The sequence below is a fragment of the Tachyglossus aculeatus genome, chromosome X1, assembly GCF_015852505.1.
Source record: "Tachyglossus aculeatus isolate mTacAcu1 chromosome X1, mTacAcu1.pri, whole genome shotgun sequence".
Lineage (NCBI taxonomy): Eukaryota > Metazoa > Chordata > Mammalia > Monotremata > Tachyglossidae > Tachyglossus > Tachyglossus aculeatus.
This window is the reverse complement of record NC_052101.1, coordinates 74,736,977-74,764,013: the sequence shown is the minus strand read 5'-3', so window position 1 is coordinate 74,764,013 and position 27,037 is coordinate 74,736,977. Positions and strand designations below refer to the sequence as shown.

The following is a 27,037-nucleotide window of genomic DNA, read 5'->3' as shown; positions in this document are numbered from 1 at the left end:
CTCGATAAATACAATTGAATGAATGTAGTTACCTAAAAAATTTGGTTACAAAATGGTTTTCTCACACTGACTTAATACAAATGGCATACTACATATGGGAAGTCAAGTTTAAATTGGGTGGAATTTAAATTCCACTAATTTTCTAAAACGTACAAGCTTTCTCGTGTTAATAAATTCAGAAAACAGAAGTTTAGTGATTCTTTAGTTGAGCATCTGTCTCAAGTATAGTATGATGATCACTGGTATTGCCACCATGCTTAATTCAACTTATTAAATGTATAATATTAAAAAGAAAAATCTGTTCACTTATAAACAATTTGTACTATATGTTTCTCTTAGAAGAGCTATTTCAAAAACCTAGCTGTTCCATGGTAGCTATATTTTAAACGAGCCATATTTTTCCAGTGCTTAAATTACTTTCTCAGAGTAAATTGAGCACTTTGGGATGATCTGTTGAATTAAGCACAAATGTAAGATTAAGTAAATTTCTTTCTCAATGCACTGAAATTGTGCAGCTCCAAAAGTGTCATGTCACAATCCTAGGGAGTAATTTAGGCAATATGTATTCAACAGCTGAAACACTATTTGCTCACTTTCGGTGATGCCATCGCCTATTTATATCATTGCTACTGTTTTATCGCTTCTGCATCTCAATTGTTAACCTCCCTCTGTACTGTCACTCGCCCTGCTGACCTCACCATGAACTTTCAATTCCCTTGCTCCCAACTGCCATTTCCATTCCTCACCTTCCCCTACCCCTTCCCCTCTCCCCCACCAAGACCACTCCCCCTCACCCCCTACCAAGGATCTCTCTGTACCAGCGCCAGTCCTCCACTCCTCCCTCCCAGCCCCCTCCCTTCCTTTCTCCCCACCCCCATCCCATCCCAGTTCTCCTTTCCCATCGCCACCCCTCTTCCCACTCTCCCCGCCTAGGCCCCCGCCAACTCATCCCAATCCAAACCCTCCCCACCCCTCGCACCACTCGCCCTCCCTCCCCTCCCTCAACAGCTACTGCCAAGTGTGGCCTCTGGAACCCCCGCTCCGTTTTAAACAAGAACCCTTTCATCCTGGACCTATTCCTTTCCAGCTCTCTACTCCTCCTCGCCCTAACTGAAACACAGCTGTCTCCGGACGACACGGTCTCTTCTGCTGCTCTCTCCAGTGGAGGCCTCTTCTTCTCCCACTCCCCCAGACTCACCAGAAAAGGAGGAGGTGTCGGTTTCCTTCTCGCCCCCCAATGTCGCTTTTGCACTATCCCTCCTCCCCCTTCCCTTTCTTTCCCTTCCTTTGAAGCCCACATTATTCGCCTCTACCACCCCCTCCAGATTCTTGTAGCCCTCATCTACCGCCCCCCCGGCCCCACCTCCAACTTCTTTAACGATTTTGACCCCTTCCTCACCTTCCTTCTCTCCTTTTCCATGCCCACTCTGATCCTCGGAGACTTCAACATCCATATGGATATCCCTGGTGACTCCTCTGCCGCCCACCTTCTATCTCTCCTTGATGCTGCCAACCTCTTGCTCCACCCCACCTCACCCACTCACCTACTTGGTCATACCCTCGACCTCATCATCTCCTACCGCTGCACTGTGTCCACCCTCACCAACTCTGAAATCCCTCTCTCTGATCATAATCTTCTCACCTGCCTCCTCACTCACACTCCTTTCCCTTGTAAATCCATATTACTCCCTCACAGAGATCTCCGCTCTCTTGACCCCATCCATCTTTCTGAGCGCCTCACACCCCACCTCGCCTCCCTCTCCTCTCTACCCAGTCTTGATGATCAGATTACTGCTCTCAACTCTACCCTTTCTATTCAGCTAGACTCACTCGCTCCCCTTTCCCTTCGCTGCTCTCATACCACTAACCCACAGCCCTGGATCACTGCCACTGTCCGCCTCCTTCGCTCTTATGCTCTAGCTGCCGAACGCTGCTGGCGAAAGTCTAAACACCATGCCAACCTCGTTCACTTCAGGTTTATCCTTTCTTGCCTTAATTCAGCCCTCTCCTCTGCCAGACAAAACTATTTCTCCTCCCTTATTGACACCCAGGCCCATCATCTCCGTCAGCTCTTCCGTACATTCAACTCCCTTCTCAGGCCCCCGGTTCCTCCCCCTTCCCTCACCCCCAACAATCTGGCCTCCTACTTCATTAATAAAATTAAATCCATCAGGTCCAACCTCCCCAAAGTCACTCCCCCACCTTCTCCAATCTCTGCTACTCTCCCATCCTTCCCAGCAGTATCCTCAGAGGAGCTCTCCTCCCTCCTCTCAAGTGCTACTCCGGCCACCTGTGCTTCTGACCCCATTCCCTCTCATCTCATGAAATCTCTCGCTCTGTCCCTTCTCCCCTCCTTAACTACCATCTTCAACCGCTCACTCTCCACTGGTTCCTTCCCCTCTGCCTTCAAACATGCCCATGTCTCTCCCATCCTAAAAAAAACCCTCTCTTGACCCCACCTCACCTTCTAGTTATTGCCCCATCTCCCTCCTACCATTCCTTTCCAAACTCCTTGAATGAGTTGTCTACACGCGCTACCTCGAATTCCTCAACACCAATTCTCTCCTCGACCGCCTCCAGTCTGGCTTCCGTCCCCTACATTCCACGGAAACTGCCCTCTCAAAGGTCACCAATGACCTCCTGCTTGCCAAATCCAACAGCTCATACTCTATCCTAATCCTCCTCGACCTCTCAGCTGCCTTCGACACTGTGGACCACCCCCTTCTCCTCAACACGCTATCTGACCTTGGCTTCAGAGACTCTGTCCTCTCCTGGTTCTCCTCTTATCTCTCTGGTCGTTCATTCTCAGTCTCTTTTGCAGGCTCCTCCTTCCCCTCCCATCCCCTTACTGTGGGGGTTCCCCAAGGTTCAGTTCTTGGTCCCCTTCTGTTCTCGATCTACACTCACTCCCTTGGTGACCTCATTCGTTCCCACGGCTTCAACTATCATCTCTACGCTGATGACACCCAAATCTACATCTCTGCCTCTGCTCTCTCCCCCTCCCTCCAGGCTCGCATCTCCTCCTGCCTTCAGGACATCTCCATCTGGATGTCTGCCCGCCACCTAAAACTCAACATGTCCAAGACTGAACTCCTTGTCTTCCCTCCCAAACCCTGCCCTCTCCCTGACTTTCCCATCACTGTTGACGGCACTACCATCCTTCCCGTCTCACAAGCCCGCAACCTTGGTGTCATCCTCGACTCCGCTGTCTTATTCACCCCTCACATCCAAGCCGTCACCAAAACCTGCCGGTCTCAGCTCCACAACATTGCCAAGATCTGCCCTTTCCTCTCCATCCAAACCGCTACCCTGCTCGTTCAAGCTCTCATCCTATCCCGTCCGGACTACTGCATCAGCCTTCTCTCTGATCTATCATCCTCGTGTCTCTCCCCACTTCAATCCATACTTTATGATGCTGCCCAGATTGTCTTTGTCCAGAAACGCTCTGGGCATGTTACTCCCCTCCTCAAAAATCTCCAGTGGCTACCAATCAATCTGCGCATCAGGCAGAAACTCTTCACCCTCGGCTTCAAGGCTCTCTATCACCTCGCCCCCTCCTACCTCACCTCCCTACTCTCCTTCTACAGCCCAGCCCACACCCTCCGCTCCTCTGCCGCTAATCTCCTCACCGTGCCTCATTCTCGCCTGTCCCGCCGTCGACCCCCGGCCCACGTCATCCCCCTGGCCTGGAATGCCCTCCCTCTGCCCATCTGCCAAGCTAGCTCTCTTCCTCCCTTCAAGGCCCTACTGAGAGCTCACCTCCTCCAGGAGGCCTTCCCAGACTGAGCCCCCTCCTTCCTCTCCCCCTCGCCGCCCCCCTCCATCCCCCGTCCGACCTCCTTCCCTTCCCCACAGCACCTGTATATATGTATATATGTTTGTACATAGTTATTACACTATTTATTTATTTAACTTGTACATTTCTATTCTATTTATTTTATTTTGTTAATATGTTTGGTTTTGTTCTCTGTCTCCCCCTTCTAGACTGTGAGCCCACTGTTGGGTAGGGACTGTCTCTATATGTTGCCAACTTGTACTTCCCAAGCGCTTAGTACAGTGCTCTGCACACAGTAAGTGCTCAATAAATATGATTGATTGATTAAAAGCATTATATTGTACAAATCATTTATTTCAACTATATTTAAATCAGGACTGTCAATTGTCTTCTCTGTATGGTATTTGTTAAGCGCTTACTATGTGTCAAGCACTGTTTTTAAGTGCTGGGATGGATATAAGTTAATCGGGTCAGACATATTTCCTGTCCTACATGGAGCTCATGGTCTGAGTAGGAGGGAGAACAGGTATTTAATCCCTATTTGACAGTTAAGGAAAGTAAAGCTTAGAGAAGTTAAATGACTTGCCCAAGGTCATACAGCAAGCAATTCAAAGAACCCAGGGCCTTTGACTCCCAGGCCTGTGATCTTCCCACTTAGCAACTGTGCTGGTTAACCTAATGACTCAGGCCTATTTAATACTATGTGATAATAAATACAGATCTCTGAAGTGAGCTGACCCATGACAACAATGTTTGCTTCATTTGAATTCCAAAAATCAATCAATGGTATTTATTGAGCAGTTACTATAGTCAGTGCATTGAAAGAAGCACTTGGAGAATACAATAGAATGATCCCTGCCCATAATGAGCTTACTCCCTACAGAAGGAAACAGACATAAAAATAAATTACAGACATGTACTTAAGTGCTGCTGGGCTAAGGTTGGGCTGGATATCAAGTGCATAGGTGGTGCAGAAGGGAGAGGGAATAGGGAAAATGAGGGCTTAGGGAAGGCCTTTTGGAGGAGATATGATCTTTAATAGGGCTTTAAAGGTGGGAAGAGTGGTGGCCTACCCTCTATGAAGGGGGAGGGAGTTCCAGGCCAGAGAGAGGACTTGGACGAGGGGGCAGCAGAGTAGGTTGGCTTTGGAGGAGTTAAGTGTGCAGGCTGGGTTGTAGCAGGAGATCAGGGAGGTAAGGTAAGAATGGGCAAGGTGATTGAGTGCTTTAACGCTAACGGTAAGGGATTTCTGTTTGATGCAGAGGTGGACGGGCAACCACTGGAGCTTCCCAAGTGGGGAGATGCTGGCTGAATGCTTTTTTAAAAAACGATTCCGGCCGCAGAGTGAAGTAAGAACTGGGGTGGGGAAAGTCAACAAGGAAAGGTTACTTTGAAATCATATGTTACTCACAGTAGCTGATTAAATCTCCTTTTGTCTTGCTTGGCTTTCCGATACTTCAACAGTTGACTTTGTAATGGTGTTTCTTTGGATAAATTAGCAGGAGGATAGACTATAGGTGGTAACTTTATTTTCAAGGCCTGTTTCTCAGCCTCTATGTCAGCTTGATTTGTGGCTGACATCTCAACTCCAGAAAAAAAAAACCCAAAAAAGATTATTCCCAAAGAAAGCTTTTATAAAATCTATGTTAAGATGTAAGAATCAACATATCAATTAAGATAATTTCCAAACACACTACAACACTGCATTTTTTTTAGATTTCACTTCACCGTGTGATATTACTTTTTCAAATAAGTGAAAACATTTACGTACTAGGTGATATACAGAAGTGGGGAACTGGGACATCGATTTGTCTCTGAAATTCGAAGTAGCATGGCTCAGTGGAAAGAGCACAGTCTTTGGAGTCAGTGGTCATGGGTTCAAATCCCCATCCCCACTTGTCATCTGTGTGACTTTGGGCAAGTCACTTCTCTGTGCCTCAGTTACCTCATCTGTAAAATGGGGATTGACTGTGATTCTCCCGTGGGACAACCTGATCACCTTGTAACTTCCCCAGCGCTTAGAACAGTGCTTTGCACATAGTACAAACTTAACAAATGCCATCATTATTATTATTATAAATGCCCCTCTGCCCTCCCTCCCTCAGTTATCTCACTGAAGCTGAAATGAAGGAATATGCCCAGGTGTAGGTATGGTTGTTTTGCCGGCTAAAATACCAGAGGCTAGAGGACAAAATGGGGTCAAGGGTATCGGCTGGGGTCTGGGCCGTTTTTCCTCTTACTTCTCGAGGAAAGCAAAGGAGAAGAAGGGGAGCGAACAGAGGCGAGAACCCCTACCATTACCTCGCGGCCCAGAGGCTCTCCCGGCGATGAGACGCCAACTTCTCCGGGCAACCGGGATTCGAAACAGGACAACTCCCCGTTGCCATGGAGCCGGCCTAGCACGGCCCAGCTGCGGGGGTGGGGGGGTGGGGGGGCGGGGTTGGCTAATGCCGGAAAGAATCACTAGGCAGGGGCGGGGCAATGGGCGGAGCAGCAATCAATCAATGGTACTTATCGAGTGCTTACTATGTGCAGAACACTGTACTAAGCGCTTTTTTTAAAAAAAATCGCCTCTAGTGAACATTTTCTAAAGGAAACAAGGCCACGAATTTAAGCCCCCATGTCTCTCAAATTGAGAATATTATGCTCCATTTGGAAAGGGAGTTGTCATCCATTGACAGAATTGCTTTAAACTTGTTTCTCACTTCCTTGATTCAAACACTGACCTCCCAACTAAATGAATCAGAAACGAGGGAAAAGCCAGGAAAGAAAGACACAGAAGGCTTCTCTCTCAGGCACGACAGGGGAAGGGTATGTTACCCTGTATAATGGGGAGAATCGGCCCTGCCGTTGACCTTTCTCGGCTATTGTTACGCCCTTCCCAGCAAAACTGGATCGTGATCGGCAATGCTTCAAAATTGGTAGACGGATTGTGGTCTGAGACCCCGCCATGATTTCTATGCTTTGAAAACACTACTGCTGTGTCCAACCTGATTACCTTGCACCCATTCAGGTGCTTAGAACAGTGCTTGACACAGATTGTGTCGAGCCATCGACATATACCATTTATTCATACTGCCTTTCCCAGATGATTCTTCATTTAGGTCTAAGGTAGACAAACAGTTTACTTAATCTGCTACTGAAACTGTTTTTTTTTTTGGCTTGGCGAGAAAAATCTGCACAAGCCACCACATGCCCAGACCCCTCGGCTGTTACTAATGACCAATCAACGAATGTACCAAGGACCCCCAACCCTTCTGCCACAAACAACAGCCTCCTCACCCTTTTTCCTCTTGTCCTTTAACACGAGTTGCCTTTAAAGTTACCAGTCATTTTAAGATAGATCAGAGGCTGCTGCTGCCGCTGTAGTCAGAGTGGAGAAATAAATACAGAAATAGAGAAGCAGCATGGCGTAGTGAACAGAGCACGGGCCTGGGAGTCAGGTCATGGGTTCTAATCCCGACTCTGCCACTTGTCTGCTGTGTGACCATGGCCAAGTCACCTCACTTCTCTGTGCCTCAATTCCCTTATCTATGAAATGGGGATTGAGACTGTGTCCAACTCGATTTGCTTGGATCCACCCCAGTGCTTAGTACAGTCCCTGGCACATAGTAAGCACTTAACAAATACCACAATTACGATTACTATTGAATAGGAGTTCCCTCCACAATGTGCAGCCCCGTCTGCACCAACTACATCAGTTCCTGATGCTCCCTAGCGGCGATGGAAGATTGACAAATGGTCCCATCAATAAAATCCTACTGCTTGAGTCAAGGAGGACGTGGCTTATGAGTGCTCTGCAAATGAACACTAATAATAATAATGATGGTATTTGTTATGCACTTACTATGTGCCAAGCACTGGGGTAGATACAAGGCAAGCAGGTTGTCCCACAGTCTTCATCCCCATTTTACAGATGAGAGAACTGAGGCCCAGAGAAGTGAAGTGGTTTGCCCAAGGTCACACAGCAGCCAAGTGGCAGAGTCGGGATTAGAACCCACGACCTCTGACTCCAAAGCCTGGACTCTTTCCACTAAGCTACGCTGCTTCTCTACCAAACCCATTCTGGTATACACTCCTTTCCAACTCCAGAACAAATCCAAGTGAGCAGGGACGAGGAGCCCCGCTCAGACAGGGTGACTTTCTGGACCCTGCTCCTGGCCCCTAACTGTCCGCAAGGAGCTTTACGCCGCAGCCCCCGAGGTAGGAGGAAATGGTCTTCCTAAGAAAAGCCAAGGAAGCAGCATGTCCTAGTGGATAAAGCATGGCCCCATAAACCGGAGGGCCTGGGTTCTAATCCCCCTCCGTCAGTTATCTGCTAGGTGCCCTTGGGCAAGTCACTTCACGTCTCTGCCACACTTCAACTACAAAATGGGGATTCGATACCTGTTCTCCCTTCCGTGAACCCCACGTGGGACGGGGATTGTGTCCGACCCAACTTGTACTTATCCCCACGTTAGAACAGTGCTTGACCCGTAGGAAACGCTTAACAAATTCCTTGAAACGTAAAAAAGTTAAAAAGAACCAAAATGGCCCCGCGGAGAAAACGCCGGAAGGGGCAGAGAGAAGCAGCCTTTCCCCTCGCACACACTGCCGAGGCCTGGATCCCTCCCCTCCCCGAGCTGCCTTGCCAAGCGGCCACATAAGTCGTAACGGCACTTTCGATACAGCGAAAGGGTGGCGTAATCCCCGCATGCACGGCTTGCTTGGGACGCTGTAAATTTCGTCCCGGGCCGCGGAGGGAAGCGCCAGGGACACCGGGGCGCGAGCGGGTCCTGGCGGAGGCGAGGCCCGGAGGCGGAGTGGCGAATGTGCGGGAGGAGAGGCGGCGGGCGCGCAGTAGGGGTGCGCGCAGGAGGCGGGGGCGGCGCTCCGGCTCCGGCTGGGTGTCCGCGGGGACCAGATTGATGTGGAGGCGGGCGGGCGCGCTGCGCGGGGCCTCGGGGCGGCGCGGGGCGGCGGCGGCGGCGGCGGCGGGGAAGGTCGCCGGGCGGCGGAGCGGGAGCCGGCGGAGCGAGGCGGCGATGGAGCGGGCCGTGGTGCGCTGCGTGCCGTCGGAGGCGAAGCTGAGCCTGTCGTTCTCGCTGGCGGACGGGCGGCAGAAGCAGATGCAGCGGAGCCAGAGCGAGCCGCTGGGCCGGGCGCTGGGCCGCATCGCCATCGACGCGCTCAAGGGCCACGCCAAGGCGGCGGCCGCCAAGAAGGGCAAGAAGCCGCGGCCCGACGGCGGCGGGGGCATCCTCGGCGCGGAGGAGGGGCCGGGCTCGGCGGCGGCGGCGGACGCGGCCTCGGCCGGGGGCCCGCTGGTGCGGCTCTACTACCGGGAGGAGGCGGTGGGCGACGACGTGCTGAACGCGGACGCCTGGCAGGACGGCGCGGTCCTGCAGATCGGCGACGTGAAGTACAAGGTGGAGCGCAACCCGCCCGCCTTCACCGACCTGCAGCTGCCGCGCTACCTGATGGCCGGCTTCCCCGTCTGCCCCAAGCTGGGGCTGGAGTTCGCCGAGCCCGCCGCCTCGCTGTTCCGCTGGTTCAAGGAGGCCGGGCCGGGGGCCGCGGGCGGGGGCGACGGCGGGAGCGGGGCCGCTAACGCCGCCTCCTCCACGGAGCCCTCCTCGTCCTCCTCCTCCTCGTCCTCTTCGACCTCCTCCTCCTCCTCCTCGTCGTCGTCGTCGTCGTCGTCGGCCGGCCCCGGCTGGGTGGAGGCCGGGGTGTCGGAGCTCGTGTACACCCCGTCCAACGCGGACGTGGGGCTGCGGCTGAAACTGCGCTGCACCCCGGGCAACGGGCAGCGCTTCGGGCCCAGCCGCGAGCTGGAGAGCCACAGCCCCGTGGAGGCCGGGCCCGGCACCTGCACCTTCGACCAGAGGCACCTGTACACCAAGAAGGTGGCCGGCGACGCCCTCATCCGCACCGTCTCCTACAACATCCTGGCCGACACCTACGCGCAAACCGAACTGTCCCGCACCGTCCTCTACCCGTACTGTGCCCCCTACGCGCTGGAGCTCGACTACCGCCAGAACCTCATCCAGAAGGAGCTCACCGGCTACAGCGCCGACCTCATCTGCCTGCAGGAGGTGGACCGGCCCGTCTTCTCCGACAGCCTGGTGCCCGCCCTGGAGGCCTTCGGCCTGGAGGGCCTCTTCAAGATCAAGGAGAAGCAGCACGAGGGCCTGGCCACCTTCTACCGCAAGGCCAAGTTCAGCCTCCTCGGCCGGCACGACATCGCCATCAACCAGGCCCTGCTGTCCGACCCTCTGCACAGGGACCTGCTGGAGAAGCTCTCCCCGTACCCGCTGGTGCGGGAAAAAGTGCTCCAGAGGTCCTCCGTCCTGCAGGTGAGGGTCGGTCCGCGCCACGGCCCCCGGGCCCCCCCGCCCCCCTCTTCGCTCGGGTGACCCCTCCGTCTCGTCGTTCCGGACCGAGCGGTCGAGGTGGCGGACACCGGGTCGGGAGACAGGGCAGCTCCGCCGCTTGCCAGGGGCCTGGGGTGAGTTGCTTCACTACTCTGGGCCTCACCGTCTCTCCGCTTCTTTTGCAGGTCTCCATCTTGCAGTCGACCAAGGACTCTTCAAAAAAGATCTGCGTGGCCAACACCCACCTGTACTGGCACCCGAAAGGTAAAAAAAAAAAAAAAAAAAAGAGCCCGCGTGTGCGTCCCCAGTTGCGCAAGTTGGATCGATTGTGGGTTGCTTACGGAAAGGAGCGGGGTCTCTCGAGACTTTTGTTTTGAACTGACTCGCGCTTTAATAAAGAAAAATCACCCCCCACCCCCCACCTGCCCTTCGAGGCTCGTGGTTTACAGGGGCTGGGGCCCTTGCCGAAAATACTCACCTGTCTGTGTCTTGTGTCCGTAGGCGGGAACATCCGTCTCATTCAGGTGGCCGTAGCCCTGTCTCACATCAAGTATGTGACGTGCGACCTGTACCCGGGCGTGCCCGTGGTATTCTGTGGGGATTTCAATAGTACTCCGTCGACGGGCACGTACAGTTTCGTCAACAGCGGCGGTATCGCGGAGGACCACGAAGACTGGGCTTCGAACGGCGAAGAGGAGCGGTGCAACATGGCCCTGACCCACCCCTTCAAACTGAAGAGCGCGTGCGGCGAGCCCGCCTACACCAATTACGTCGGCGGGTTTCACGGGTGCCTGGATTACGTCTTCATCGACTCGGATGCTTTAGAGGTCGAGCAGGTGATTCCCCTGCCGACCCACGAAGAGGTCACCACCCATCAGGCCTTGCCGAGCGTTTCGCATCCCTCTGACCACATAGCCTTGATATGTGATTTGAAGTGGAAGTAGACTCCGTTTTGTCCGGCGCCGGTTGGGAAGCTTGAAATGAGGGGGCCGCTTTTACCTTAGCGCAGCTGTAAAGTGAGTCTTGAGATTTATACTTCGGTGTAAACCTTGAGCAGAGGGGAACCCGTATTGAATATAGCGGGGAGGGGAGAAAAAAACAGAGTTCACCCCTGTAGCTGGTCTGTGATGCCTGAAGTGTATCCTGCATTTCCAAGGGTTGTTCATAACGGATGCATGGAACAGTTTCTTTCTCCTCTTTTCTACACCAAAATGAGAACAGGTATATTTAAAGTGGTCCTAAAAGGCTGGATTCTCACATACCTTTTTTGTGGTTTTTTTTCAAGGGTAACTAAGAGGCTATTTTGTTTAAAAACTTAAATGATTCTAATCTGATTTCTACAGTGGTGGATTTTTTTTGAACTGATCCATGTTTATATAGTTGAGGTGGGGACGGAGACCCGACCTGACTCGAGTGGATCGAGCGAGTAATGCTAAGTTTTACGCAGGCTCCCTCTTTGAGCAGTTTTTTAGGCACTTTTATTCAGAGCTTCGGGAAAACACTAGGGGTGTGTGTCATCTGCCACTCCCTCTGCTTCTCCCCTTTAAGTCTCCAACTGCATTCTGGAGAGCTTTTCCTCAGCAACGAGTAATGAACGGGCCACTGGCCCCAGTGGTGTTCATTGCTGAGTGTGAAGCTGTGGACTCTGCTTGACAGAGTGCACCGTTTCTAAGAAATTCCCCCCCAAAAAAGTATTTAATCCTGAAGTGTCTTGTCAATCAGCTCCCAGAAAAGTGGAATGACAAATTTGAGTTGGTGGTTTTATACGAGAAAAGATTTTTGGATGCATTGTATTCTGTATTTTGCTAGCAGAAGGGATTGAAGGGGAAGCGGGCTCTTCATCACAAAAGTTAGGGTATAGAAATTGGCGTTATAATTTTTCCATGGGGGAAAGAGTATCTAGAAATCATATTTTGAGGAAAAGTAGAGTGTTGGGCTGCTTGTTGAAACATTCAAGGGAGGAAATGTGAGGCACCTCGATGAGGGCAGTCTGCCCTGTGTTCTAGGCCAAGGAGCAAGCCCTCGACTACCCGGGTTAGTGAAAGGTGCCTTGATCTTGAGCTTTGTCTCACTTTGGCAGCCTTATTGCTCCCTGCCTTTGTTTTTACATTTCTAGGTTGGTAGTTTTTTCCCCAAAAATCTGTCGATGAACAATCCAAAGGGAGAAATGTTCGTTTACACACAGCATTACAGGATTTCCACCCTTTATCAGTGACCTGACACCTCTGTTAGAAAGCCATGGATGTTGTCTGCAGAGTCAGTGTGTTTTCTGAGGATAATTTTTTTTGGCTGCAGAATATATGCATCTTGTGTGTGTGTGTATGCATATATATATTTGTGTGTGTGTATATATAGACACATGTAGTAGCCTTCCACCTCACCCTCGGGCCCGCCCGGGGGGGACTCCTGAGGGGGCAGCTAGAGGCGCGTCCTGTCCCTCCAGGGAAGAGATGGACTCCCCCCAAGCGATCTGCATGGAGAAAGTGCTCAATAAATACTACTGGTGGATTTGATGGGGGGTAAAGGAGGGGCCTCCAGCCCAGGAGGGTCAGAGCGTGGCTAAGAGACGGCAGCCACAGCTCCCGGGAGAGAACGAGAACCGTGCCTGGGATTGCCAACTTGTACTTACCAAGCGCTTAGTACAGTGCTCTGCACACAGTAAGCGCTCAATAAATACGATTGAGTGAATGAATGAATGAATGTAGTTGCATACACACAATTATTATCATTTTTCAAATTTTCCCTAAATCAGCATAGGGCAAGTTGAACACCAGTCACCTAATGGTAGTGAGTGATGGGTGTAGAAGAACTAATCCATACCACCGAGGTTGTCCACCTCTTGAGCGTGCCCTGCCCTGGGACCCTTGACAGCATTTCACCTGCCAGTTGACCCTGACCATTCCAGGCCTCGCCACTTTCCAATAGCCCCATCCCCTTGCTCAGTTTCCTGCCCGGGTGTTCTTAAGCCAGAGTCCAGGAAGACTGGTGGTATGGTGAGGAAGAGAGTCCAGGCCAGCTGCCATTCCAACCAGCTGTCTGTCTTGTGGACTCCTGAGCCATTCAGGTTCACCCAAGAAAGTAGTCCCTAGGTGGGGTCTGACTCGTCTCAGCCACCACCCCACCCCATCCCCAGCCACGTCTTTTCGTACCTTGAGAACGGGGCTGGAGACATCATTGTGAAGGAATGTCATATCCAACCTGCCTCAGTGGTGACCCCCACACAGAACTGTGCAGTTTGTTCCTACACGCTTGCCTGCTCTCACGTTGCCAGGCTGAGAAATTGGAACAAACTGGAAGCTGGGTGGAGACCACCGACTTTCCTTCCACAGGTATGGGAATGGCCCGTGATACAGCCATCCTGGGAGATACGACCGGTATTGTTTGATGCCCTAGACATGCCGGCCGAGTGCCACAGGTGAGTACAGCTCCCCCTGCCCCCCCCCCCCCGCCCCCGACGATGTCTGCGGCCCCCTACCCTGGTGGAAGTAAAGCAGTCCCCGATGAGTGGATCCTAGAGGAAGCTCTGCCCTCAGTCCGTGTCAGATTTGTCAAGGCATTGAAGAGATTCCTAAGCGGATAAGCCAAAGAGATTGTTGAATTTTGGAAATGGACAATGTGGATGTCGAAGAGCTAACTGCATCTCACTCAAGGGAATTATCCAATGAGGACCTCATCAAACTTCAGCAATCAGTTGCATCATCTCATGATGCCAAAACAGATGAAGCAGCTATGGTTTTTCCACAACCAGCTAAAATCTTGGGGTTAGAAATTTGTGTCAGTTTTGGAGGAGGAGGAGGAGTGTGGATTTACAGATTTGATTGAAGACGACAGCTGTACTGGAGCAACAGAAGTTTGGGGTGTTGAGAAGGAGTTTCCCCAGCTATAAGGTGCTTTACGGAGAGAAAAGGTGGCTGCTATTCAACTTAAGTTGTACGGATTCTTCAGTTAAATTGAAAACCCACTCCCTCAGTCAGCAGGACAAGCATCCACTTCTTCACTCTCCTACGTAGTCATAATCCTAATTCCACTCCTCGTTTACTTAATATTGTGAAGTTTGGTTTACTTTGAATTTAATAAAGATGAACCGGGAGTTTAGTGATGGTTATCATTATAGTTTATAGCACATTGAGGAATTTTGTACTCCTTTTCCAAGTTTCTGGTAAGGATCCCGATTCGTCTGTGGGAGAACGTATTCCTTAATACAGCCACATTGATGAGAAACATCCTTGTAGCGGGGTGTGCCTGTGGTGTGGTAACTGTTAGGCTGGAGTGTGGATTATTTTTGTCTAGTCCATCATCACTCTGGGTTGTCTCATTTTGAGGGGGAGGGGGACGCTTTCTTTTGGCTTATCGTGTTTTCAGAAATAAAAAGAGTTGCAGGAAGAAACCGAGGTGGACAAGGCTCAGGGGAGTTTTGTTTCCCAGCGTCCTTGCTGAGGCTGCTGAAACTACTAAATTGATCTAGATTTGGTGCACATTCTTATATCTTGTGGATCAAAGGACCGTCATGGCAGGGCAGTTGGGTCTCTCTGTCTGCCAGCTTGTAAAAATGCCTACTGTCTGCTCATTTATAGAACCACAATGCCTAATTCTCTTCCCCTGTATCTGAGTCCCCACGATGAAGGGAAAAAGAAGCTGTGCAGGAGGGGGAAGGCTGCCGGAAAATCCAACCTAGAGACTGTGCTTAGTTGTGCCCAATCCTTACGTTTGTGTAGAGGGAAGGAAGCCTGACACCTTTTTCCAGTATGGGCTGTCTTGTGCTCACAGAAATCATTGCTAAAGTAGGAGTACAATTTCACACAACTATAGACCAAATTAATTTTTTCATAGGGTGCATACAAGTGAAAGAATGGTGGAGAAATATAAAGTTACTCTCTCATACAGCATGTCCCAAATTTTCCAATTAGAATTGTTTAGTAACGATCATGTAGTCAAGGTCTTTAGAAATAGTGAAAGTATTGTGGGGAAATCATCATCATCATCAATCGTATTTATTGAGCGCTTAATATGTGCAGAGCACTGTACTAAGCGCTTGGGAAGCACAAATCGGCAACATATAGAGACAGTCCCTACCCAACAGTGGGCTTACAGTCTAAAAGGGGAAGACAGAACAAAACCAAACATACTAACAAAATAAAATAAATAGAATAGATATGTACAAGTGAAATAAATAAATAGAGTAATAAATATGTACAAACATATACATACATACAGGTGCTGTGGGGAAGGGAAGGAGGTAAGGAGGTAAGAAATACAAATTATTTAATCATAAAGCATGTCCCAAGAAAACAATCCATTTCAATAAGTAATCTCAACTGGGCCTCATTTTCATTTAACAAACTTTTGCAATTCATTTCAATTTGAGCAGTAAGGTCCTCGTGGGCAACAATTTATTCAAGGTCAGGCTGCTGTGAGACTAACCAGGACCCTTTCTGTCTTCCCTCTGCCCTTCCCCCTCCTTTTGCCATCTTTCTCAAAATTTATTCCCTCCCCGCCCCCTCCAGGCCTGACAGACGGTTTCACTGCATGATCAGAGAAGCCGGAGAGGAGGTTGATTTCACTGCACAAACGTCCTTATAAACTCAGATGCAATGAGGGGACTAGGTTGAAATTGATGTCCTCAACCAAGTAAGGACAGTATGATGTTCATCGCGGGTGCGTGTCATCTCTAAAATATAACTCCTAACCTTTCCATCTCAAACAGTGAAATGCTCCTGTTGAGATCTGCAAATGAAAAAAAAGATTTCCAATTGGGAGCAGGAAGGCTGAAGTCTGGGCTCTTATTTGTGGAAATTGGTGGCTGGAAAAACGAGCAAGCGCAGAACCTAGTTGATGGAAAGTTGATTAACGTGGCATCATTTTCGGCATGGCTCAGCTCCAGGGGTTTGTTTCAGAGGATGCAGTTGCTTAGGAACATCAGCTCCTAAATGGTTTGGGTGATGCTTTGAGGCATATGATTCACAAAAAGCAAATATGCCTTTTCTCTCCCAGCATGGGGATTCTGGCAGTCTTCCTACTAGTCTAATGCAGGGTTGAAGAACAATAATTCTGAGGGGCAAATTAAGATTTTAAAATCTTGTTGCTGAGTTAATATTTCATAGAATAGTGGACAGACTGGGTACCATATTTGCCCACTAAATGAAGTCAACCCTGGAGAACCCAAACATTTACAGATATTGCTTGAGTTTTGTAGAGCTGTTACATAAGGGTGATCACATTTTTCACTTGACCTTAAAATGTCATTTGCTTGGTTTAATTTTGAACCTGTTTATCAGTTAATAGAAATGGAGATAACGTGTGTATCTACTTGAGTACACCAATCCTAGGGTATGACCAATTTTTTACCATCTTGCTCTGTAAGAATAGACAGGTGCTTCATACTGCCAACTCTCAAGTATCAACTGCAAATGGGGCACATAGCAACGCAGGTCATTGTAAGCCTCAGAAGCCCCAAACCTCATTTTAGCCAATAATTTCAACTTCTTTCTGCTAGAGCTTCTATTTCTTCTGTCCACCTGCTTTTGAAAAAAAGCAAATGGTCAGAAAGCTGGCAGCAGCTAGGAAGAGACACCACAGACTTACCTGATGGTCTGTAAACAAGACAATATCTTTTTCCTAAAAAATTGAGAGTTGGCTTTTCCTTGAAAAGGCATTAGCAGAGTTGGCTCCAGATGTTCTGATGGTATGTTACACATTCATTAAACAGACCCATCTCTAAGTAAAGCAAGTGGTTTTCAGGCTTTCTGGAAAAAAAGGAAATAGATCAGAGTTAGGAGTCCTGGACCATGTAGAATGCAGTCTTTATGAGTGTGAGACAAAATTTAAGGTTGGTAATAATGATAATGGTATTTGTTAAGCGCTTGCTATGTGCCAAGCACTGTTCTAAACACCGGGCTAGATACAAGGTAATCGGGTTGTCCCACATGGGGCTCACAGTCTTAATCCCCATTTTACAGATGAGGTACCTGAGGCACAGAGAAGTGAAATGATTTGCCCAAGGTGACACAGCAGACAAGTGGCGGAGCCGGGATTAGAACCCATGACCTCTGACTCCCAAAACCCAGGCAGCGTGGCTCAGTGGACAGAGCCCGGGCTTTGGAGTCAGAGGTCACGGGTTCAAATCCCTGCTCTGCCAACTGTCAGCTGTGTGACTTTGGGCAGGTCACTTAACTTCTCTGTGCCTCAGTTACCTCCTCTGTAAAATGGGGATTAAGACTGTGAGCCCCACGTGGGACAACCTGATCACCTTGTATCCCCCCCGAGCTTAGAACAGTGCTTTGCACATAGTAAGCGCTTAACAAATACCATCATTATTATTATCATTGCTACTGGGCCATGCTGCTTCCCCTTGATCATCTTCATCCATGTTGATGATCTATACCAAGCTGGTTTCTGGATTTCACAAACCAGACAATGATTAAGTCACAAAAACCTAGGGCTTTCTGATTTGGGCATCTGTAATTGGTACAGTTTCTGAATCAGGCCAGAGCGAACTTAGTGTTGCTACATATCGACAGCTTTAGGTATCCATACTGCAGCTAGCAGTGTTCAGTGTAAATGGATCTAGTCTCTCAATTCTGCAAGTGAAGTAGTGCAAAGCAATTTTTATGCATCGAAACGTATAGGCGTTATATTGTCTGACCTAAATCAGGGTAATCTGGTTCCCTAAGTGGTTATTATACCAGAAAAGGTGACATGAAGGTTATATAACAAAAGTGGGGAGAGAGAGAAAGAGTAATGGGGAAAAAACCCTCCATCTACCTCTAGATATACAGTAGTCCTCTGGGCAAAAAAAAAGATACTTCTGACAGTGAAATTGATCCGTGAGTGCATGAATGGCCCCAAAGTCAAGGTGGGACCCACACAAAGATGGTCCTTGGTTGTGTTGTCATGTTTGGCGTCTGCAGTGCCTGACACCGGTTTGCCCTGGGCACTTGGTCTCACCATCCTCAGAAAGCATTTCCTTGAAAGGAGCTGTGCCTTTCTTGATGGCACCACCCCACACCCATCTACAGTGGGGGTCTGTGGTGATCGACTCCCTGCTTTCCGCTGAGAGGCTTAATTTTCCTGTAGCCTTAAAAACAGTTTCTCTGTCCTCCTTGCTCTGGGTTTCCCAATTTCAGCTCATTCAGCTGCTCTTGGGGTAGGTATCCTGTAGTCTTTTCACATGATCCACCCAAGCACAGCTGTGTCGAGGGGTGCAAAGCTGCAGTGCAAGGGGACTGGCTCACTTGTTCGTCATCCTATCTTGTTGTTAGAGTGTTGAGTATAGCCCATAAGTGACCCTGATGAAACTGCTCAAGGAGTCAGGTGTGGCTTCTGGGAAGAATCTAGATTTCACAGTCATTGAGGAGGTTGGGCAGGATGACAGGTCTTTCTTTCTCTAGTTTAGTCCGGAGCCGATAACATGCCGCCACCACACTCTAATAGTCTCCCGGGTGGTATGCTGGCTTTCTTGAGTCCATTTTCTACTTCCTGCCAATCGTTGCCTCATTGGTCAGTGTGCTGCTACCTAGGTCACAGACTTTGTGGTAATGTTTCGTGCTGTTGCCAATATCGATTTTGTGTGTGTGCACGCACGTGTGTGCAGTTTACTACAATCAGGCTGATACATGACTTGTTTTCTTCTGACTCATCATCAGTCTGTCATCGCCTTCTTGGGTCGGGTGGGCCTCCAGGGCGCTGTCATCTGTATATAGCAATTCTTGAATGACAGTCTCTAAAACTTGGGATGGCTCTCGAAGCCTATCGAGTCAGAAGAGTTCCCCAGAACTTATTCTCACACCCACATCCAGGTCTCTCGTCACATCCCCACTTTAGTAGTAGCCGCAGCAGCAGTGTTAAGGCCCGCTGTTTGCTCCAGTAGCAAGAGCCCTGCTCTGGGGAGCAGGAGGCCTGGGTTCTAGTCCCATTTCTGTCTGCAGCCGGCACTTCCCGACCTGCGGCACTCCTGCCCACCTACCTGTTCGTTGCACCCTGTGGAGCAGGGAGAACATGACTGCCCAGGGACGAGAGAGGGATAGTGGCACTGTGGAAGCTGCTCGTTCTCCAATCAAGTCCTCTGGGTGGGGTTTGGGTCCTGAGGTCTCTGTCAGGACCAAGGCTCATCCACTGTTGCAGATGGGAGATTCCGCCATTAGTCGTGACGATCTTTTATCTTATTGGCAATGGGGAACGGGTCGGACAGCTTGTACGCCAGCTACGCTGTCACCAAGTAGTCTCAGGAGTGTAAGGAATGCTTCAGGGCAGCCAAAGTTACTAAGCAATTTCCAGAGTCCTGATCTCTTGATGTCATCCAGTGCTTTTGTATGGTCTACTTAAGAGTCTTCTTATAGAGGGGACTTGTTTGCTTCCCATATTTTCCCTGTGGCCGACATGCTGCAGAGATCACGTCCACTGTGTCAGACTGCGATCCAAAGTCACATTGTGATTCCTAGGGCATTTGGTGGGTGACATTTTCCAGTAGTTGATCCAGTAGCACTCTTGAGTAGGGATCTTACCAGCAATGGAGAATAGTGAGATGCCTCGATCAGTCAATCAGTCGTTTGGAATTATCGAGCACTCACTGGGTGCAGGGCCTCGTTCGCTTTCACAATCTGATCTTTCACCTGTCTTCTTAAAGATGGTGATGGTAGTGGTATTTTAGAGCTCTTGTGGCCTCTTCTCCATGTTCTAAATGTTGAGGATGAGCTTGTGTAAGTGTTTAAGCAGGGTGTCCCATCTGTGCTTGTAGAACTCAGCGGGTATATGCCATAAAGTCTGGATGGCTTTGCCATTTTTCACTGCTCAGTAGTTGGGACCAGGTTAATAAGGGCTGAGGTAGATAGGTCTGACACAGTCTCTGTTCTACGGGGGGCGGGGGGTGGGGGGGTCACAGTCTGAGTAGGAGGGAGAACAGGTATTAAATTCCCATTTTTACAGATGAGGAAACTGAGGCACGGGGAAGCTGTGGGTTGCCCTAGGTCACACAGCAAGCAAGTGGCGGAGCTGGGCTTAGAAACCAGGTGCTCTGGCTCCCAGGTCCGTGCTCTTTCCGCTAGGCCAACCTGCTTTGCATATTGGAAAATACAGTTTTGGAAAACACAGTGAAAGAAAACGCCATATAACCAGGTTGGCCTAAGGCCCTCACGTGCATTTCATGTGCAAAACGAGAGTTCATGAGCCTAATTGGTCAGCAGTATTTATTTGTGACTAACAGGACTCCTAAATTGGAAATTGGTGACCTTATTTATACTGGACAGACGGATGGAGGTTATGTGACTTGGAAATAAAAGTCTTTGTTAAGCTTCATCTTAGTTTGATTCGCCAGTGCCGTGTATCTCATACTTTTGCTAAGAACCCTCTCCTTTAATGTTAAGATTGCAAAAATCAATGTTCTGTCAGTAGTTGTGCCTTTAGTCATAATTAAAAATTCCTTGAAAAATGGAGCTACTGTTTAACAGTGATGCCATTAAACTCCCCCAAATGATCTCTGCGGAACAGTGAGCTCAATTCAATGTTAACTATTGTGTCCTTTCTACATTTTACCTGTGCTCTGAATTTGTTATAAAAGGCTTAAACAATTCAGTCGTTTCCCGAAGCTAATCATCCTGCTAAGTGCTGTCCTTGACTCTGTGATTATTTTCTGGTATCTATCTATTTTCCTGCTTTATTAAAATCTTTGCAATCAGTGTGATGTGTTCTTATTTCCACCCTCATCTCACTTTTTTTGCTTCATTTTCTCCAGAGGAAAGGTGTTTCTCCAAAAGTAGCAAATAGATGGGGGGACTGAAACCTGGCATGTGTTTTTTCCCCCTCAATCAATTGTATTAAGCACTTATTGTGTGCAGAGCACTGTACTATACAATACTGAATTGTACTTCCCAAGCGTTTAATACAGTGCTCTGCACACAGTAAGCACTCAGTAAATACAACTGAATGAATATAACATAGCAGACATGTTCCCTGCCCATAACAAATTTACAATCTAGAGAGGATCCTCCTACCTCTTTGTGATGATGATGATGGTATTTGTTAAGCGCTTAATATGTGCAAAGCACTGTTCTAAGCGCTGGGGAGGTTACAGGGTGATCAGGTTGTCCCACGGGGGGGCTCACAATTTTAATCCCCATTTTACAGATGAGGTCACTGAGGCCCAGAGAAGTGAAGTGACTTGTCCAAAGTCACACAGCTGACAGTTGGCGGAGCTGGGATTTGAACCCATGACCTCTGGCTCCAAAGCCCGGGCTCTTTCCCTACGGTTTCCCTCCAGTTCTTCTAGAGTTGTGATCTGGCCATTTAGAAGGGGAAGGAAGTTCCAGGTAGGAAGAAGGGCACGAACTTGGGGTCCAAAGCAGGAGAGTTGAGAACGAGGCAAAAATGAGAGGGTGAGTTTTGAGAGGAACGAGGGCGAGCTGGGGTATTGTAGGGGAAAAGAGTGGATAAATGATAGGGAGAGCGCTGATAGAGGGCCTTAAAGCCAATGATCAGGAGTTCCTGCTTGAGGCAGAGAGGAATAGGCAACCTCGGAGATTTTTAAGGAGTGGGGAGATGTCTGCAGAACAGCGTTTCAGAAAAATGATCCAGGCAACAGAGTGAAGTATGGACTTGAGAGGGGAGAGACAGGAGGCAGGGAGGTCAGCAAGGAAGCTGATGCAGTAATCAAGCCAGGATATGACTTTTACCTGGACCAGTGTAGTGGCCATTTGGAAGGGGAAGATTCGGAGAGTGCTTAGTACAGTGCAAGTACTTAGTATTCATTCAATCGTATTTATTGAGTGCTTACTGTGCAGAGCACTGTACTAGGCGCTTAGTATGGTGCCAAGCGCTCAGTACAGTGCCTTGTATACATGCTCAATACCACGGATTGATCGATTGATACCTGCTTTCCTCAAACTGTCCGTACCAAATCCAGATTATGACAGAACTACAAAAAGCCAGCCTAGCTGTGATGCAGTGCCTCGAGAGGCATTTTGCCAAATAACTATCATTGCACAATACTTGTGCAATGGCCACAGCAAACCAGCCCCGCCATTGGTCCAGTGGAAAGTGCAGCGCTCCGGGAATCAGGAGATTTGGTTACTAGTCTCGGTTCTTCTGCCCGGGGCTCCATATGCTATCATTCTAACCAAGGACTCACCCAGGATGTTCCTAGAGATGGACAGGCCCAGCAGGACGGCTCACCTGCAAGGAGCCTGGACTGCAGCAGCTATTGAGGCTCTGTTTTGGCCCGGCTGTGGCACGAAGCTGCTCTTCGTTGGCAGGGAATGTTATATTGTACTCTCCCAATGGCTTAGTACAGTGCTCTGCACACAGTAAGCGTTCAGTAAATACGTTTGAATGAATGATGCTGTGGTCACTTGGGACAAATGGATCCTGCAGTGCTTCGCGCATAGTAAATACTTAACAAATGCCATCATTATTATAATGCGTTGCACCCCTTCCTGCCTATTCATTCGATGTACTCCTTGCTCCAGTGGGAACATGACTGTCAGGGACTAAAGGGCATAAGTGGTGCCTGGCAAACTACCAGCACTTTGATCAGTTCCTTCGCACGAGTTCTCTTGGTCCCAAAATCTCAGGATAGAGGCCTGGCCACCTTTTCCAACGACGCATCAAGGCTGTAGAGTTTGAGCAAGTTGGCTGTGATGACGATGATGACGGGATTTCCCACTTGTAGGTAGTAAAGGAGTCGAGTAGAAAAAAAGTTAAAAATGCCAACTTCGTACACCACCAGGCAGGCTGCCAGGAGCAGGGAGACCCAGTCTCCCTAGAAGCCCACTTTTCTAGGTTAAACCACTGAAAGAGTTAATGTTACGTGCTTACGCCCTTTGCCGAGCGCTGTGCTGAGTTCTGGCATAGATACGGATAAGCAGGTTGGACACGGTCCCTGTCCCACATGGGGCTCACAGTCTCAAACAGAGGTAGAACTGGCATCTAATTCCTTTTTACAGGTGAAGCAACTGCAGCCCAGGTTAGTCAGGTGAGTTACCCAAGGTTACACAGCAGACACGGGCAAGAGCTAGGATTAGAATCCAGGTCCTCTGACTCCCAGGTCTGTACTCCTTCCACCAGAACAAGATCATTCTCAATTTACTGCCCTCCTGCTGACTGGATCCAGTTAGTATATTATTGTATGCTATTATGAGACTCACTTTAGGTGTACAAATTATCCGCGACTAGAAGTGGTTTTTAGCGAAAGTGCCACTAGCAAAGTAAAATATGAGCTAGTGTGTGTGAATTTTTTTTCTTTTTAGTGGTATTTATTAAGCACTATGTGCCAAGCACTGCTCTAAGTGCTGGGGGGAGAAGCAGCATGGCTCAGTGGAAAGAGCACAGGCTTTGGAGTCAGAGGTCATAGGTTCAAATCCTGGCTCCACCAATTATCAGCTGTGTGACTTTGGGCAGGTCACTTCACTTCTTTGTGCCTCAGTTACCTCATCTGTAAAATGGGGATTAAGACTGTGAGCCCCCTGTGGGACAACCTGATCACCTTGTAACCTCCCCAGCACTTAGAACAGTGCTTTGCACATAGTAAGCGCTTAATAAATGCCATCATCATCACACAAGATAATCAGGCCAGACACAGTCCCTGCCCCATTTGGAGTAGAACTTAATCCCCGTTTTACAGGTGAGGAAGCTGAGGCATGAGAAGTGAAGTGACCTGCCCAAGGCCACACAGCAAGCAAGTGGCAGAAACACGAGTTGAGCCCACATCTTCTGACTCTCAGGCCCGTGCTTTATCCAACAGGCCACAATACTTCTTCCAACTTTATGTTAGCCGGGAGGCGTGGGGTAGGAGACCTGCTTCATCTGAAGCTCTCCATCCCCCCTCTTCATTGGGCATTAGTAGTGGTAGTAGCAGTAATAAAGATAACTTGGTATTTTTCAGCCCTTACTGGGCCAAGCATAGTACTAAGTGCTGGGGTAGATACGGGACCATCAGGTCGGACAAAGCCCATTGGGGCTTACGGTTGAATGGGGAAGGAGAACAGTTGTTGAATTCCCATTTTACAGATGAGGAAAATGAGGCACAGAGAAGTTAAGTGGCTTGGCCAAGGTTGCACAGCGGGCAGTGGAAGGATATGAAGGTCAAAGAAAAAAGAGAAGTTGTTTTACAGGATAAGGCCTGCTGGCCTCTTGTTGCCTGGATCCCTAGATCTTTAGTACAGCTTGTTATATTTTGGTAATTTTGCCATATCACAGTAGCCTTGAAATAATAGAACACTTTCAAAGACTTTCATTGTACTCCCATAACAAGTAAACTAGAGGATTTCTGGGGATTCCATTTTTGAGTCTATGCCACTTTGATATTATAGGATTTTTAGAGCTTCCGTGGAAACTGTCACTGGCAGTAAAAGCTGAGGTCATGTCTTTATCATTTCCTTAATCACATTGGACAATTTTTCTTAGGACTAAGTTGTTTAGCTTTTAAATCAAATGAGAACGCCCTTGTGAAATAACCGGTAACTGAACTGCTGCTGAGTCCAGGGCCCCAGCTCCCAACATGCCCTGTGCCCGCCGAGCCATAGGGATTTAAGCTGCAGCAGCAGCACGTTGCTCTGCCCTGGCCTCTCTCGCCACCACACGCTTGTAAGCTTTTCATTCATTCATTCAATCATATTTATTGAGCGCTTACTGTGAAGCAGCGTGGCATAGTGGATAGAGCAGGGGCCTGGGGGGTCAGAAGGTCACAGGTTCTAATCCCGGCTCCGACACTCGTCTGCTTATGTGACTTTAGCAAGTCACTTCGCTTCTCTGTGCCTCAGGTAACTCATCTGTAAAAATGGGGAATAAGACTGTGAGCCCTATGCGGGACGGGGACTGTGTCCAACCCGATTTGCTTCTATCCACCCCAGCGCTTAGTACAGTGCCGGGTGTATAGCAAGTGTTTAACAAATGCCATAATTATTGTTATTGCAGAGCGTTGTATTAAGCACTTCACTTCTCTGTGCCTCAGGTAACTCATCTGTAAAAATGGGGAATATGACTGTGAGCCCTATGCGGGACGGGGACTGTGTCCAACCCGATTTGCTTCTATCCACCCCAGCGCTTAGTACAGTGCCTGGCGTATAGCAAGTGTTTAACAAATGCCATAATTATTGTTATTGTAGAGCGTTGTATTAAGCGCTTAGGAGAGTACAATACAACAGTAAACAGATACATTCCCTGCCCACAATGAGCTTACAGTGTAGAGGTAGGGAGACAGACAATACAAATAAATAAATTACAGATATGTATATAAGTGCTGTGGAGCTGGGATGGGGGAAGAACATAGGGAGCAAGTCAGGACAATACAGAAGGGAGTGGGAGAAGAGGAAAAGAGGGACTTAGTCTTGGAAGGCCTCTTGGAGGAGGTGCGCCCTAAATAAGGCTTTGAACCGGGGGGGGAGAGGAATTGTCTGGTGGATTTGAGGAGAGAGGACGTTCCAGGCCAGAGGCAAGAGGTGGGTTAAGGGTCAGTGGTGAGCTAGGAGAGACCGAGGCACAGCAAGAAAGCCAGCATTAGAGGAGTGAAGTGTGCGGGCCGAGTTGTAGAAGGAGCATAGCAAGATGGGATAGGAAGGGGCAAGGTGGTGGAGTGCTTAAAAGCCAGGGGTGAGGGGGTTCTGTTTGATTTGGAGATGGATGGACAAGCACTGGACTTTTTTGAGGAGCGGGTGACATGTCCTGAGTGATTTTGTAGAAGAATGACCTGGACAGCAGAGTGAAGTATGGACTGGAGTGGGGAGAGACAGGAGGCTGGGAGGTCAGAAAGGAGGCTGATGCAGTAATCCAGGCAGGATAGGATAAGTGTTTGGATTAATGTGGTAGCAGTTTGGATGGAGAGGAAAGGGCAGATTTTAGCAATGTTGTGAAGGCGGGATTGACTGTCAGCTCCTTGAGGGCAGGGATCATGTCTATCAACTATTTTGGACTGTACTCTCCCAAGCGCTTAGTACAATCAATCAATCAATCATATTTATTGAGCACTTACAGTGTGCAGAGCACTGTACTAAGCGCTTGGGAAGTACAAGTTGGTCCTGCACACAGTACGCACTCAATAAATACCACTGATCGATTGAGCGAATCCACCAGGAACCCGTCACCTTCCCATCGGGACAATCAGGGCTCTCATCGCGCTCCTCTACCAAACCACCACGCTGCCTCTCCGACATCCCACACCAGCTCTTCTCTGCATCACCGAGGAACCTCCCTCTTGACCTGCCTTCCCCAACCCTGGTGGGACAGAGAAAAGCAGCCACGGCCTGACACTGCCTGCACTAAACCTCGGGAAGATTGTGGCAGCTGCTGCTGTGGACTCTGAGTCATGAGGAACTTGAAATTCTGCTCCTCTAGCCACAGCACCCCACTGATTTTAATTTTGTGTATCTGTCCTTGCCTCTATGTTGTCTTAGTGTTCTGTTTCATCTCTCCTTGCATGTCTGTCACCAGTCCCCTCTCCTCTCCTTATGTTTTCAGATTGTCAGTCCGCCGAGAGATGGGAAGAGTGGCAAATTCACACCTGTATATTCTTAGTACAGTGCTCGGTACACAGTAAGCGCTTAATGCATACTACTACACATCTGAAAATGACCCCTGGTGGGGAATGATCAGGATGTTATCTATGATATTGAATTTTATACTGGCTAGCATTTACCAAGAGCAGTGGGTTAAATGAATGTTCATTCGTTCATTCAATCGCAAGCCAGCTGTTGGGTAGGGACTGTCTCTATATATTGCCTAATTGTATTTTCCAAGCACTTAGTACGGTACTCTGCACACAGTAAGCTCTCAATAAATACAACTGAATGAATGAATGAATTTATTGAGCGCTTACTGTGTGCAAAGCACTGTACTAAGCACTTTTAAGAGTACAACATAACAACACATTTCTGCCCCCAACAAGCTCACAGTCTATTTTAAGCCATCACTCAGTAAGATCAAG

General features: G+C 48.9%; 2 protein-coding genes across 3 annotated transcripts in view; one reads left to right on the top strand and one right to left on the bottom strand.

Annotated features, from left to right (window-relative positions):
- Nucleotides 1-6,105, bottom strand: part of DNAH12 (dynein axonemal heavy chain 12) — a 139,613-nt gene extending 133,508 nt beyond the window's left edge. The window contains exons 1-2 of the mRNA XM_038772261.1: nucleotides 6,077-6,105; nucleotides 5,187-5,361 (exon numbers count right to left, since the gene is read on the bottom strand). Coding sequence (XP_038628189.1) covers nucleotides 5,187-5,356 — 170 coding nt within the window. The 5' untranslated portion in view covers nucleotides 5,357-5,361; nucleotides 6,077-6,105. The remainder of the gene's footprint in view (nucleotides 1-5,186; nucleotides 5,362-6,076) is intronic.
- A 2,673-nt stretch (nucleotides 6,106-8,778) lies between these two features.
- On the top strand, nucleotides 8,779-14,226 carry LOC119950412 (2',5'-phosphodiesterase 12-like). Of its 2 annotated transcripts, XR_005457351.1 has the most exons (4): nucleotides 8,779-10,113; nucleotides 10,317-10,395; nucleotides 10,633-11,147; nucleotides 13,461-14,226. XR_005457351.1 is itself a non-coding variant. In XM_038772784.1 (3 exons), the coding sequence occupies exons 1-3, from the start codon at nucleotides 8,800-8,802 to the stop codon at nucleotides 11,073-11,075; spliced, it is 1,836 nt and encodes a 611-aa protein (XP_038628712.1). In that variant the 5' UTR covers nucleotides 8,779-8,799; the 3' UTR covers nucleotides 11,076-14,226. The 2 variants fall into 2 exon arrangements, 1 of the variants encoding a protein (XP_038628712.1); XM_038772784.1 differs by having other exon boundaries at nucleotides 10,633-14,226.
- Nucleotides 14,227-27,037: the final 12,811 nt, after the last annotated feature.

Coding starts and splice junctions, on each gene's coding strand:
- LOC119950412 (XM_038772784.1), top strand. CDS start 8,800: ATGGAGCGGGCCGTGGTGCGCTGCGTGCCGTCGGAGGCGAAGCTGAGC. Junction 10,114..10,316: donor AGAGGTCCTCCGTCCTGCAG/GTGAGGGTCGGT, acceptor CTTCTTTTGCAG/GTCTCCATCTTGCAGTCGAC. Junction 10,396..10,632: donor CCTGTACTGGCACCCGAAAG/GTAAAAAAAAAA, acceptor TTGTGTCCGTAG/GCGGGAACATCCGTCTCATT.